Genomic DNA, 16373 nt, shown 5'->3' with positions numbered 1-16373 from the left:
GTAATGCGGTAATGATGCTCGATCAGCTGATAGTTTTTGTTTATCCGTTATCCGAAGTAGGTATGAACTTTTGAGCAACATGAAAACGGGCCATCACGATTCACGATAACATTAGGATATACGTTTGTTTATTCGAGTTGTGGAAACGTTAACTGCTGCCGTTTACAAAGCCATAATCACTCGATTAGACCAAATAAAACCATGTCGTATAAGTCTTATCCTATAGATCTTCACTACTCTGTCTCCACACGAACACTCCAACCTGTACTGGTGAATTAAAGGGAAAATCTATTCCGTGAAAATTATTTTACTAATCCTAAAATATTATTTTTTTGAAGTGTTATTGAATATTTTGCGCTCAAGTTAGCAACTACTCAATAAAATAACTCAAATTTTGCACTAATTGAAAACGGTAAGTATATCATAATATAAAACTCAATTTAAAAAAATGTACATTTTTTATCTAGGTATTAAGTTAGTTTTCGATTTTATTTCTAACAATGTTAACAATATTTTCCACATCAATATCCAATGGGCGTATTTAATTAATTGTATGAATGATTGAATGAATAGCTCTTTGGAAAAAGTCCCATTGTTCCGTCGGCACGGTCCGCCAATGGTTCCACCAGCCACGCCCACGCCCTAACTCGAATGAATTCGTTTCATTTACTCCGTGTGGAGATAGAATGACGATCCACTAAACTACGCGTCTGTTAATACCACCGCGACCCGCGTTTATCAACTATAGCCAACGTAAGGGATCATAGCACCTATAACACACGCACTCTAATTCTACATTCAATGTCTACAATTCTTACCGATACCTTACCATAAATCAACTAAATACTATAATATTATAGTTATAAAAGTACCGTTATCTACCTTCGTATATGTGTGATGATATACATTTGACTTTTTCAACATTGTATTCCTTGAATATCGTTATATTTTGTAAAGTTAAATTGTAATTAATAATCAATAATTCGATGTACAGGTATTAAATATAGTTATGAGTCCGCACTGATATTATTGATATTAATTTGTAATATCTGTAGAATTTATTTTTGCCAATTTTTGATGATCGATCTTATCGCTTTAATACGAACCGATCATAGTCTTCGTTCACATTATACGTATAATATTATGTATACGTATTACGTATGTGTGTTTACGCTTTGCGGTCAAACGATCCACGGGCGATTTTTAATTATTTTTAAATTGTTTTCAGTTGTTAGATATACGTCCTGACAGTCGGTCGTTAATCGATTCAGATGAAAAATGAAGACGAATGTTATTAAATGTTACTCCTACATATTATACTCGAATTTATAATATTACGTGAAAAATCTCATTAACATCGACAAGTGCTTTGATTTATCGACCATGAAGTATAGGTCTTGTAATCCAATGAAGTGTTGACACTTGACGTCTAGTTTTTTATAGACTCTACAATTATTTTTATGACATCTTCTAACGACAAAATTGTTCTATTACAGTGAAGCGTGATAACTAACGTTTTTCTGTAAAGTATGGTATTAGTATTAAATAGCCAATTCAAAAATTTGATACCCGGATATACCCTGAATCCGCTTATTGCATCTACATTCACCATCCGACATCACACCAGTCCACCTTAAGAAATATAAAAATTTTTTTAATCAATCCTTTGCGTTCCATTTATTTGTATTTATCATAGCCTGAGGGCGCCACACTTTAGGAGTGGCATAATTATATCAAATAAAATAAACAAAAAATTATTATTTTTCTTTGTAAAAAGAAATATTTATCACAAAAATGATTATACATTTTATTATTATTTTTTTTAAATTCATATAGATAATTTTGTTGATATTGAATCAAGTAAAAATTTGTAAAACTAACAATAAATATTATTATATTACTATATTATTATTATTATGTATTACATATTATTAATTGAATATTATTCATTATAATGTGTATTATAGTACATTCTAGGTAGATAATATTTAGATTATAAATTAGTTACTTGTGTATTTCTTGTATAATATACCTACTATTGAAAATGTATAAAGAATGTTAAGGGCATAAATATTGTGCCCCGAGAGTGCAAAATCTCTAAATACAGCCCTGGTATTTGTACCTACGCGAAATATGAACATTCTTACGCTATTAATTTTACGAAGATCGCAATTAACCTTTCAGAGGGGAGTGAACATCACACCAATCCCTATTTAAGAAATATGAATTATTATTTATAATAATTTATATTATATGATATTATAATAAAATAATACTAATCAAGACACTGATGATTTTTATTACATATGAGTATAACGCAATTGTTTTTCATTTCACGACCGTCAAAAATTTAGCTTAGTAAAACTGTAAAAGTAAACACAAAGTAAATATATGGAAAATTTTTGATTAATAGAAGTTTTTGAAGTTTTTCCCAACATATATTTAAAATATTTAGGTGTTCAACGCAACAAATCAACTTATTAAAAATACATTAATTTCTTTAGCGGTAAAATTATTTAATAAAAGTATAATTTAATAATAATCGACTACTATTATTTATCGGATTGTAAATTTATATTGTATATTTGTTCATGCATATGTTTTGGGATATTTTTGTTGTTTTTTTTTTATCTTTAATTATCACAATATTACCTACTATATTTAAATAACTATATCAATAAGAAGTAGTCAAGTAAAATAAAAAAATACTCAGAAAACCAATAAGAAATAGAATAATATTTATAGAAAGTAATATAAATCAATTAAATAATAATAAAATCACAATTAAAGATTATGTTACACGTTTTAGCCAATTAATATAAATACAGAAAAATTTTAATTTACATAATTAACGATTTGAATTATTTTTATATGATACCTAATTACTTGAAAAACCACTTTTAATAATTAACTGTGGTGTGAAAAGGTAACACGAATTGCGTTTAGGACCCAATTCGTTCAAAAAGGTTCATTGACCAGTTTTGAGACGCAATTCGTGGGCGCTCATTAATACGTGCGTAATCCAAAAGGCGCCGGAAGAGCACCGTTGGTGAATTGTCAGTCGTTAGTCGAGTAACACCTATCCAAGGAATGACAATCGCATTACAAAACAGTTGTTCAACAAAAAGTTGCTCGCATTCGCCCGCACTTAATGTAACCTTAGGGATCAGGCCCTCTCTAATGTAAATACGATAAAAAATTTTAATTCTTTAGCGCATAAACTATAAAGCAACAAAAATAAGAAAATATAAATCTTTAGTACCTTTATTTTAAAGTTAATTAATTTTGCAATCATATATGTATATATTATATATTATTATATTCACAATTCTTGTAACATTGACTGACACACTAGTTAGATTTTTTTAACTTATTCTTTTGAGCATTGAATTATTTTGTTAATTTGTATTTATTACGATTAATCAGAGATATTACAAACTTATCACTACAGTATTACTAGTTATTACATTCAAAGTTTTTTGCCATTTCCGTTCACATTCGAATTAATTGTCGAACACCATTCACTGTCGCTTAAGATGTCTTCTATTTAACGGGCAGAACACACATCGTCGTGACCATAATCATTGCGTGTAGCACTGTAGTTACGTCCATTGTCATCAACAACCACGCTCGTTGAAGTCGTTGTTTTCGTTATAAATTTTATAAAATAGTTGAATAATATTATTATACATAATCATAATCGCAAATCGTATCCATGGTTAGTTTTTTTACACACGTTTTCGTCCATTATTTTATTATTAAGTTTTAATAATTTTATACGAGTTAATTAAATTAGAATTCAATATTTTACGCGATGAGTTTATTTAAATAAATTTATTATTTTAATCTTGAAGACTGAAGTTGGTTTTTACATCGATTGTGAATATATAGTAAATGCCTATGATATCCATGAGTATTCTTTTAAGTATGTACTCATTTTAATTAATCAATTTTGTTCCTATACAATTATTTATGCCTATCTGCAGTGTAGTCATTAGGACTACGCGCCTACTGCCTAGGTAAGGCAAACATTTAACTATTTGAGTAGGTATTTCAAATCCAATATTATTGTGATTTGACACATGGATAAATTACAGTCAGTGTTTATGCGGCTTGCATAAATATATGCATATTAAAAAAAAATAATGCTTCAGATATCTATACTAAACCAACTACATTTTAATTAGTTTAAATATGCTTAAACACATCCGATTGTATTTAAATATAATTAAAAAATATATATGTTAAACTAGGTTATCTATTAAATGTATTAGATTAGAGGGTATTATATATTATAGGTGTATAATAATATATTAATATATATAACTATATATAACTCTCTTTTTAAAGTACCAACCCACAATACATCCTATGGACAAAATCATCCCCTACATAGGATGCTCCGTAAACTAAATAATGTTGATTTTGATTTTTAATATTTATAAATGTATTGGTTATAACTGTTATAGGTACTTAAGTTTGCTGTACTTAATCATTACATTACTATTATGTTTATATAAAGTTTTATTTTCTATATATTCTGTACTATTATATGTTATAAATATTTACTACTTATACATAAAATTCCAAAATATGTAATCATAAAATTTCCAATTGGTGTTTATAAATAAATAATAATGATGATAATAATAATATATATATATTTATCATATTATGTAATAGACTTTTTTTATATTAGACGTTATATAGATTAAACTAAGTAGAATCATTTTCTACTCGAATTATTTTTCGTTAAAAGAGCACTTGTTTTGAACTTCTATTCTTTAACCAGTACATTTCATTAATCACAATTTATATATAGCTGTATAGCATTTAATATGGTATAAGAAAATAACTTTTTATTTTTACTTTTTAATATTCAACAGTATTTATTAATTACCCACAGATTTTTAAAAATTAGTATTAAAATTTCTTATCAATCTTAGTTAAATAAATGACAATTAACATTTTTAATTTCATATTCCAAGTAGGTAGCTCATAAGTTATATATTATAATTTATAAGTATTTAAAGCTTAGATAATTGGAAGGAGTTGTACAGAGGTAGGTACGTCTTAGCCAACAAAATTTTTATCCACTACTCTGCTCATTAAGCTTATAAATATTCTCATTAAATTGTTACTAAATATCTTTTTTTCATTTTATTTAACAGAAAAAAATTATCCTAAAACATCTTTAAATTTTTTAAATTTTAGAATCAAATTACAAGTATTAGTCCCAATTATTTTTATAATAATTATTGTCAGTTGTTACCATAATATTATGTATAATTACCTTTTACCTGATAAATACTACTTGGCATATAAATATAAAACTTAATTCTAAAATAATATAAATTTAATTTACAAATCTGAAAGTTGTAAGTACTATTGTAAGACTTTTAATAGCTTGGATTCATACTTTTCTATTATTTTATGATCTTTCAATTTGTTCAAAACTTATGCTTATATTAAACCCAGTAAGTACGTAGCCACGTAGGTACCTAAAATATAATATTATGATGATTTATTTATTCAAATTTGTATATTTTACACTTAAATAATTGTATTTATAAAAATGATAGTCTTCGTACGAGTATATTTCAAAGTATCAACATTGTGCCAACCGCCTATACTATACACATACTATTATCGAATTACCGGCCTTATTTATTTAAAATAAGTACACATTACCTGACACTTCTTTTATATTCAATAACGTATTTCCAAATAAATGCATTTATTTATATTTATAGTGATGTTTAAAAACATAGAATTATAACATCATTTTGTATTCTAATATAGTATTATTATTATTCTTTAATTCTTATTTTTTTATTATATTATTATTTTTATAGACAAACCTAACAGTTATTTTATAATAATACACAAGTTAATAAAAGATTAACAATAAATCATACTCAATATATATATAACCAAAGAGATGATCAATAATTCTGAATGTGATGGATCCGTACCAGAAAATTGTATTTGTCCCAGATGCAATGTTCATATGAATAAAATAAAAAAACCTCAACTATTTGATACTCGCAAAGAACATAATACATTTTCATCAGATGGCATTAAAGAACGCCGATGTTCTATAGATCGTTTACAAACTGTTCGTTCCAATATGCATAAAACAAGGAATCATAATTCGGAAAAATTACTAGAATTAAATCCCTATTTAATTTTGGATACTGATCCAACATTGAAAAATTTAAACTTTTCAAATCCATTATCCAGATATCCTCATTCATTTGGTAAGTGGTAAAAGTAATTTGTAATTAGTTTATCAAATTTTTTTATTTAAAATCATAATTTATATTATTGGTTAGTTATCTGACATATATATCGCAATCTGGAAACAGAATATTATATATCTAAAATGTAATACAAATTAGACACTATAAAATTAAAATAAATAAAATACATTATAAAATATCTATTATTTTTAAGGCGATAAAAAGAAAAATAATACAACACAATCTAAGTATGAACTAGAACAGAATGGTAGACGCGATGATCCGTTTCAATATCATAATAATTCAAAACAATTGTTAAAAAATAATGAGAATCATGTAGATCAAGAGGACTTAAAAAAAATTGATCTATTTAATCATGCGTCAATTAAGAAGTACGATATGCATACAAAACAGCCATCTGTTAATCATCAATGCGAGGTAAGTATTTTAGAAAAAATATTTTTTTTATTCTATCTGTTATGTTATTATTCTTTAGATATTACCGACGGTTCCTTCGAAGTCTCTTCATATGTCTACAAGTTATTCGCAAAAAAAAGAATGCTCATCTACAACCATAAATTGTGATTTGAATATTACAATTAATCCTAAGAATAAAGATATTATGGATATTCCACATCAGAAAACGCTTGTCAACCATTTACAAACAGCTACATTTATGCCTGTAGAATTAAAAGAAACATTGAAACCAATGAAAATTATTAAAGATACATCCAAAGTAAAAGAATCATTAATGATTATTAAAGAAGACAAACATATTATCGAAAAAACAAGTCCAAATCCAAAATTAATACTTAATAGTGATATCAATGAAAAACAAAAATCAAAATCATCTGATAAAAACAATAAAGTATTAACTCCTAAAACTAGAAAGCAAACTGATAATGTAAATAATACATCCGTGTTTCCTGTTAAGTAAGAATAAAATTAGTTAAATAATTAAATATTTTATTTTTCAATCCAATTATTGAATTATTTTATTTTAGTTCATTAAGAACGCACGTGGATTTAACATCGGAAAGTAAATATTAACCAACTCACAATCATACGTACTATGTATTTTTTTTATATTAAATATTTTATATACCATTTCTATAATAGATGCTCGAATAAGCTTAGAATCTCCGGTAGACGTTAGTATAAGAACAGAACAAGAGTTTATGATTAATGAACCAAATAAATTAACTTTCGACCGTTTGTTTTCAAGTATTATACTTGTTTTAAATACAAATTTAATAGAAAAAAATTTAACATGTACCAACCAATAGACAGTATACTTATGATAATTTTCAATGAAAACTTACAGGTACTCCAAAACAAAAAGATAATTTTGAATATCATTCAGCCTTAAGACCAAGTTTATTTTCTAATATGCCACCATACATACGATTTTCTTCACATGATATTAAAGGTACCGAATGTAAAAAAAAAAAAAAAATGCCCCAATTTTTTATTTTTATTTTAATACTTACTTACTCAGTTGAAAATTATTAATTTTTCAATTGCTATTATTATTGCAGGCGAATCTTTTCCATTATCGTTACAAAAGTTATTAAAATGGAAATTAAGTTCTATAACACCAATTATTGTCCGTCGAACTATTCAAAATAGTGGTTTTAAATTCGTAAGAAGTGAACATTGTTTAGTTCAAAATACAACTGATCCTTCTATCGTATCTAATCAATCTAATGCCGTTTCTTTACAAAATCACTGTGGTGTTACACCTCCTATTATTGATGCTTTCTGTGGTGTAGCTCCTCCGCCTAATGAATTAATGATGTTACCCCGATCACGTGAATATATATTTATACTTTTTCTTTTTGTATTATATAAATGTTAATAGTACTAACTAATGTTTGTTTTCTTTATTATTATTTTTAAGAATCGAATGATTGGGTCGGAACTTGGGGTAAACATATGAAATCGTTAGGTTTTAAAACACTTTGGGAACAGCAAAAACTTAACCATTTTCCGGGTACTTTTCAAATTGGTCGTAAAGATAGGTTGTGGAAAAACTTGCAACGTTTAATGTCAAAATATGGTAAGGAACATTTTGGCTTTATACCCACATCATATATATTACCTCAAGAAACCAGACTTTTACGACAAGTTTGGGAGAAAAATGATGAAGATAAATGGATTATTAAGCCGGTATTATTTTTTAATTTGTTTCTTAAAATAATGATTAAACTAACTTTTTATTTTTTTTTTATACAGCCAGCATCAGCTAGAGGATCTGGAATTCGTGTCGTATCAAAATGGGCTCAAGTACCAAAGAAAATTCCTTTAGTTGTACAAAGGTACATAGATAATCCATATTTAATCAATGACACCAAATTTGATTTAAGACTTTATATACTCATCACTTCAATCAATCCACTTCGTCTATACCTCTATGATAATGGGCTTGTACGATTTGCTTCAGGTATAGCAATTTTTGTAATACGATTAAATAGTATTGTTTATTATAATTTTTAATATTTCAGTTAAGTATTCATCTGACCTTAGCACTATATGTGATCGATATATGCATTTGACAAACTACAGTATTAATAGACTTAGTAGCCAGTATACTGAAAATGAAGATGCTAATGCATGTCAAGGTCATAAATGGTAAATATATTGTATTAAATGTATTTATTTTAGATTCAATGTTGGGCTTTATATAATTTTTTAAATATGATGATTATTAATTAATTACGATAACTTAGGACGTTACGATCATTATGGACGTATATGGAGAACGAACTCAAAGTTGACGTTAAAAAATTATGGAAAAGCTTAGAAGATCTAGTCGTAAAAACTGTCATTAGTGGTGAATCACCAATGAGTCAAATGTGTTATTCAAATCTGAGTAATAGATATAACGCTTATGAGTTGTTTGGAATAGATGTACTGTTCGATGAATATCTTAAACCTTGGATATTAGAGGTAAGTGTCTGATGAAAATTACATGTTTGTAACATTGAATAGTAAAATATGTACAATGTTAGGTCAATATATCTCCTTCATTGCATTCATCTTCTCCGCTCGACTTGGCTGTAAAAGGACCTTTGATTAAAGACCTAATGAATATGGCTGGTTATCGTATCCCAAATAAAATGTCTCGCAGTACACATGTGAGTTATAATACATTATAAATCAATATAAATCTGATTTAATAACTAATTTCAAAAATCAACTTTTTGATAAATTAACATTTTTCTTTAGAGTACTTTACTAAAGATGTTAGGAGTCAAATCAACACTATGTTATGATAAGAGATTATATACATTAAATTTATCTGCTAAAGAAAAAGAAAAACAAGAATATTATACAAATATTGAATCCAGGGCAGAAGTATACCAAATCATTAACTATTATTATTGGTATAAATTAATTTTAAACTTATATTTTTTTTTAGTATATTGATAGCATATTAGAAGATTTATTACCAGATGATATTCGAAATCTAATTATTTATGAAGATGAACTTACTCAAATAGGCTCGTATGTATTTTATTAACACACTTGTAACTTAACACAGTGGTAACCAAGCGGGCCGGATAAATGATCGCGGATCGTACTTGGTCACTACTGGCTTAAAACGTAAGACAAAAACATATTACTCAGATTATTATGATTTTAGATTTCAAAAAGTATTTCCAACCACTTCATCTTATAAATACCATCAATACTTTGATAGCTCCAGATATTATAATATGCTTTTAGATGCATGGGAATGTAAATATAGTAATAAAAGAGGAGAAGGTAAGAACTATTATTAAAAACTTGATGTACATACTAATTCATTACAACAGTATGAAAATAATATAATGGCAATTTTATTTCCAAGGTATTGCTGTGCTAGAAAAATTATGTCAGTTAAAAATTCACCTAGAAGTGCCAGAAATTAATGAACAACCAAAAGTAACATTCAATATTAAGATATAATTAATATTATAGTATTTGTATACCTAAGAAAAATACTTAATTTAACAATTTTATGATTCTACAAAATTTAAATGGTTTTAAAATTAAATATTTATAGTTTTATTTTTAATTTATTAAAAAATAATAATTGATCAGTTTCTTTTTCTATAAAATATAGATTCAGATAGTATTCAAATATAATACTATTTTTAAATTTAATGCATACCTATTAATTTCTCACAGTAATTTATGCTGTTAGTTTATAATATAAAGATATTTTTTTGTAGTCTTATTTCAAACCAAAAAGGATTATAATAATGTACATATATTCAAAATGTGTTATAACAATAAATTAATGAAAACATTTACTTATTTTTTAAACTTTCAATTTAACAGTTTGTCAATAACTAATTAATAATTGAAAATAGCATACAATCTTTAGATATTTTTAGTTTTAAGCAAATAAATTAACATACATATCTACTTTAAATATTAGTTTTTTATGTACTTTTGTCTTTTTTGTTAGACTAGCGACATCCTCCAAGATACACAAGTAGAAACTGAAAAAATATTGGAAAAATCAGGTGGCGATAAAATAACTGACATTTATCAAGCGGTCGTCAAGTAATCTGATAACTGACCATGTACACTTAAATATAAATATTATGTACACAAATATAATTAATGCCACATAATTTTATTTGATCTTTTATTTTTATTGTATATTTGATTTATGTAAATGTTGGCTTTTACTAAGTTCTAGACTTTCTATGAATTATTTATACCTAAAACACAGGAATAACTGCCGGCTGCCAATATCACTAATAAACAAACGGATCGAACACATATTTTGCAAATCTCTTTTGTTTGGTGTTGGTAACTCAATAACAAAAATGACTTTTAAATCGTTTTCGACAATGAGAATATTAATTTGTATCTGTGTATATGTCTGAATAAAGAACCGTAGTAATTATAATACCAAGAAACGATTTTTTTAGCATAATATTTTTTATTATTTAAAAATAATTTTCTTATGTATACACAAAAAAAAAAAAAAAACTATAATTAATAGCTTCCTACTTTATCTTAACAAATAATTGATTGATTTGTTACGAGAGCATATTAACAGTTTTTTTTTTTTATGATTATATGTAGGTATAACATGTTTTTGATATAATATTATACTAATGAAGTGTTTCAGACTCCGACCTTTGTGTTTTTTCATATTTGTCTATCAGTCATTTTTCTTAATAATTGCCTAGTGTTTTAATTTTTTATAAGCAATAAGAAGAATATAATGAACCAATAAAAAATAGTTTAGTACTTATTTGAAATATGTGATTGTCTTACAAACCAATGGCCATTTTCAACCAAAAACGTACTCTTTCCTTTTCGACCGATTCACTTTTCGATCAAATTAAAAAAAACACCAATTCCCTTTTCGACTAAAACAAAATTTTTTAGAATATTTGTAAAAAATAAAATAATTAGTAAATAATTTTTGTAAAATTAGGGCAATTATATAATTATATAACTTTAAAAATGAATAAAAATACAAAACACATACAATGTTGTAAAATAAAACGTAGAAAATTATTTAAAATATAAAAATATCTATAAATTTACATCATTTTATGTTAATATGTCACAGTATGTAATGTGTATAATATTATAAAAAAAATAAAATTTGAATCATATAAGTAGGTTTGTGACATATTAACATAAAGTGATGTTAATTCATAGATATTCTTATATTTTAAATAATTTTCTACATTTTATTTTACAACATTTTATGCTACTTATATTTTAAATAATTTTCTACATTTTATTTTACAACATTTTATGCTACTTATATTTTTAATAATTTTCAAAATTATATAATTATACAATTACCCTAATTTTACAAACAATTATATGCCAATTATTTTATTTTTTACACACATTACATAAAATTTATTTTGGCTGAAAAGGGAAGAGTACGATTTTGGTCGAAAAGAGAATCAGTGTTTTTTCAAATTTGATCGAAAAGTGAATCGGCCTAAAAGGGAAGGGTACATTTTTTATCGAAAACGGTCATCTTGCTCGTATCTAATACTTATGTACTTATGCACTTATCTACCATTGTAATAATAAACAGTATTTTAAAAAATACTTTTATTTATTTAAAATACTACTCAATAATACTTATTACGTAATATAGTGTACTAGCTAGTTTATGGTAATTTATATTTGTTTATTAAATAATTATTGTATACTGCACTTCAAAAACATGATATTTTCCAGGTTATCATTCGTTTTTGGTTCTTTTTTTATCACGGTCACTAAATCCGCACTAAATAAAATAATTATTGTAGTGAGCAATCATATTTTTTTCAACTTAATTTTTTGAAAAAAAAATAATAATAAACGATAATATTCAATAGTTAAAAAAAAGCATTTAAAATACTATTAAAAACATTGAAATCCTGAAAATATTAAAAAAAATTTTGAATACTTTTAGTTTTTACTCAAGTACATATATTTTACAGCGCTGGTAATAAGTATATAGCTAGAATTTAGTAGTATATATACAACGAATTTACTTAAATTAAAAAAAAAAAATTACCTAATTTTTAATTAATTTAAGTTAAATATCTTTAAACTTTTAGAGTTATTTAGTAAATATTTACTTATATATTGTAATAGCTATAAAGACAATTATTTAAGCATTGATTGAATTAAACTAACTCAAGTTAGCAATCTACCATTGGGCTTTGGTAGGTAAATGTTAAAATAAAAACCAATAATTACATACAATTCAAACAGAAAAAGAATATTTAAGATTATGTTTAACAAATATATATATATATTATATAATGTAAAATACTATAAATTAGAATTTAAACAAGGTAGTGATAGTTGCTCTCCTTGTCAGGAGGAAGAGGCCGATAGAGACGAGTCATGCTCGAAATTAACTATTTTAATGCTTTATTATATTCAATACTATAGCATAGATTTATTGAATTCTTTTAAAATGATAATTATACCATGGAAATATTATAATAGCAATTAAATTTTAATATTTAAAATAATTATTTCTTCACAAAATATGTGTGAAAGAGCTTGCAGTGTTGCTTGTGTAAACTTGTATTGGCAAATTTAATTTAGATAAAAAATTAATCTTTTAAAAACATTTACCAAACAAAGTTCAGTTGAAACCATATTTGATGTATCATATAATATATACGTCATGATGTTTGTTAAAAGTCAATTGTCAACATATATTTTTTTTAATATTTAAGTTAAATTCATCAGAAACAAATAAATATTTTAATTATAGTTATAAATTATAATAACCACTAAACTTGGTAGAAGAAAAATTTTTAAAATTTATAAAATAGGTACTAAATTTGGGTAAAGGAACCCTTTCAATATTGAAGTATACCTTGAAATATATGAATTTTGTCTATTACATTTATACTAGGTACCTATAAGTGTATAACAAACTAAATTTGTTGCTGTTTTAAACTATTTTTTTGAAATTATAATCAATATACATTTTTTTTTCATTCCTTCTTTTTAATTATTTGATAAAATTATCTGTATGTTATTCTTTATGTATCTATAGTTCTGTTATAAACACATTTGTTTAAAAACTTCAAGTTTCAACCTGTAAAAAATAAACAATTACCATTTCAAACTATTTTCGTATACATATATCGATTATGGATGTGTAGGATTAAATATTGTAATGAATAATTATAATGCATACTATTTTGTTGATAATCGGTAAAAAAAATTAAATAATACGAAATGTGTTTTTACTTATTTTTTTTGGTTTAAAATTTAAAACGTTTAAAATTATAAATAGTTAACATGCTATATGCTAAAAAATATATGTCTTTCTCTTCAATTAAATAATTATTACTTATTAGTAGTTATTACAATTTACAATAATCCATATAATAAGTGTGACTTTAGCACTTAGCACGTCACCTTCACCACATTAAAACTAAATACTGTCATATTGGCAATATAATTAAGCAACTTGGCTATTATAATATATCTATACTAATTACTATTTAATTATACTTGTTTAAATAATTTATTATTAAAACCATTGAGTTAGAGTATTAGGCTTCTAATACGTTATTTAAAATTATAAATGTAGTCTTTTCGCGTTTTTTTTATTGTACCCTTGTAGTATTTTTTCTTAGATTTGATTTTGTTATAAGTAGGTAGGTAGGTACACACATCTGTAATAATTATTTTACATTTTTAATTTTAAAGTAAGTACAATATACCTAAAAATATAATATGATAAACTTCGTGTATTGCTTTCTGTAGTTCTGTTCGTATATAGCTTGGCTACAACTGAATTAGGTATACCTATATACATCATTTAATACAAAAATTAAACTAAATCAAATTGTATTAAAGTAACCATTAAAATACCAAATAATTTATTAGGTAACATTATAAAACATTAATTTTAGCGCTGAAACCGAAACCTACCTGCATAATGCCAATAAAAAACGCACTCGATTGTTTAACCATCAATAATGATTTTTTACCAGTGTTGGTGTCAAACAGAAAGAAGGAAGATATTTTAGACTATGAATTAAAGAAAAGATTAAAAAATACAAGAATAGATTAGGTATAAATATTAAATACAACAAAATGGATAATACTATTAACGTTTCGTAATTAAGATACATTTACGATTACACATCACCATGATGCTAGTAATATTATTACTAGCATAATCAATAATATTTGAGATAATTCACCAAACATGCTCATTTATAGTCACCTCATATTATATTTTAAAATTAATTTATTCAAATGTTATAATATAATTTAATACCTATAATTTTTAGGTACTTCAATGTTTTATCAAGTAGGTATGTATTTAGAATTGTATTGTCTTTATTGGCTATTTATTATTAGTTAATTTGAAAAATCATAGGTACTCAATACTACTTGATAATTTTATTTAATTGCATTAATTTATCCAAAATGTATAAGTTATTTCAAAAATATGGAACAGATCAATATAATAAAAATATTGTTCTATTTTAATTTATATAATTTCTCTGCATTTTTTCTTTATTTATAATATGTTATTTTGAATTGTTATCACGGATGGTTTGTCTTATTATTTTTTTAGCACTGCTTATTGTACCACCAATATGTATAGATTTAAAAATATACACACACACATATATATATATATTATATAAATAATAAAAAATTACAACTCCATTACTTCTAAAAATAATAGTGATATTCTTTGCAATAGTAGGTAGGTATAACTTAACTCTTTTTTTATAACTATTATATTTTTCTTTAATATTTGATTCTTATATTTCTTATTATTTTGAAATAAAACTCCATTTGAACTGAAAAATTATGATTATATTATCTACATTTCTTAGGATTTTCTATATTATCATAGATGACAGAAAATTGTCTGGGGATTGAGCAATTCCTAAAACAATTACAATTACTAATAAAAAAAATTAAAAAATACATCAGAAATATGTAGTTAAAAAAAAAACATAGCTTTTGTAACAAAATTTTAAAATTAAATAATTAATTATATTATTTTTCGTTTGAGGAAATTTTTGTCGAAAAAATAATTCACCACATAAATACGTATTCAAATAATTTTCAAACATGGCTATTCAAACAAAAAAAATTTTAAGTCAGAATGGAATTATAATTTAATAGAATATATTTAACAAAATAAGATTTTCACAGTTAAATTAACATTAAAATTTTAATTCTTTAAATTATTTAAATTAGAGCTAGTTCAGGACAACGTGCTTCCATTATGCATAAAAATTATTTTTATTCACTTTTTAAATCTGGAAGATTTGAACTATAATACGAATAGCTAGAAACTGGAAAACGTATGTGGCGACGTCGATCGTATTGTAATACGTTCACGAACATTCTCGTGAAGAACGTTCGAGAATGTTCGGTAGCGAGTAATAGTGTAGTATCCATGTAATATACCGGAAGGACAGGCAATCAGTCGAATCAATTCTTATCTCACACCGTCGTGTACGAGTAACCCCGTTGCATCGGGTTATCTTTTTTTGTCGCGTTTTTTACACGTACGATAAACAGATCATTTTTGTGGAGTAGCAGACATTTTTATTTAGCAACATCATCAGCACCCACACAGCTAGATCAAAATTTTTTTTTCAATATTTT

General features: G+C 25.0%; 1 protein-coding gene across 1 annotated transcript; it reads left to right on the top strand.

Moving 5' to 3' along the window:
- The first annotated feature begins 5941 nt into the window (after window positions 1-5941).
- LOC112591308 (tubulin polyglutamylase TTLL4-like) lies at window positions 5942-10800 on the top strand. Its single transcript, XM_025335083.1, has 17 exons — window positions 5942-6260; window positions 6457-6680; window positions 6739-7175; window positions 7247-7281; window positions 7362-7466; window positions 7567-7671; window positions 7781-8053; window positions 8143-8411; window positions 8478-8685; window positions 8747-8873; window positions 8972-9191; window positions 9254-9379; window positions 9471-9599; window positions 9664-9749; window positions 9889-10010; window positions 10096-10169; window positions 10699-10800. The coding sequence occupies exons 1-17, from the start codon at window positions 5942-5944 to the stop codon at window positions 10798-10800; spliced, it is 2961 nt and encodes a 986-aa protein (XP_025190868.1).
- The last annotated feature ends 5573 nt before the right edge of the window (window positions 10801-16373 follow it).

Source organism: Melanaphis sacchari, unplaced genomic scaffold (genome assembly GCF_002803265.2).
Source record: "Melanaphis sacchari strain LSU unplaced genomic scaffold, SCAv2.0 Contig130_pilon_pilon, whole genome shotgun sequence".
NCBI classification, from domain to species: Eukaryota; Metazoa; Arthropoda; class Insecta; order Hemiptera; family Aphididae; genus Melanaphis; species Melanaphis sacchari.
Note: the sequence above shows the minus strand (reverse complement) of the source record. Positions and strands in the feature narration are given on the sequence as shown.

Coding starts and splice junctions, on each gene's coding strand:
- LOC112591308 (XM_025335083.1), top strand. CDS start 5,942: ATGATCAATAATTCTGAATGTGATGGATCCGTACCAGAAAATTGTATT. Junction 6,681..6,738: donor CTGTTAATCATCAATGCGAG/GTAAGTATTTTA, acceptor ATTATTCTTTAG/ATATTACCGACGGTTCCTTC. Junction 9,380..9,470: donor AAATGTCTCGCAGTACACAT/GTGAGTTATAAT, acceptor ATTTTTCTTTAG/AGTACTTTACTAAAGATGTT.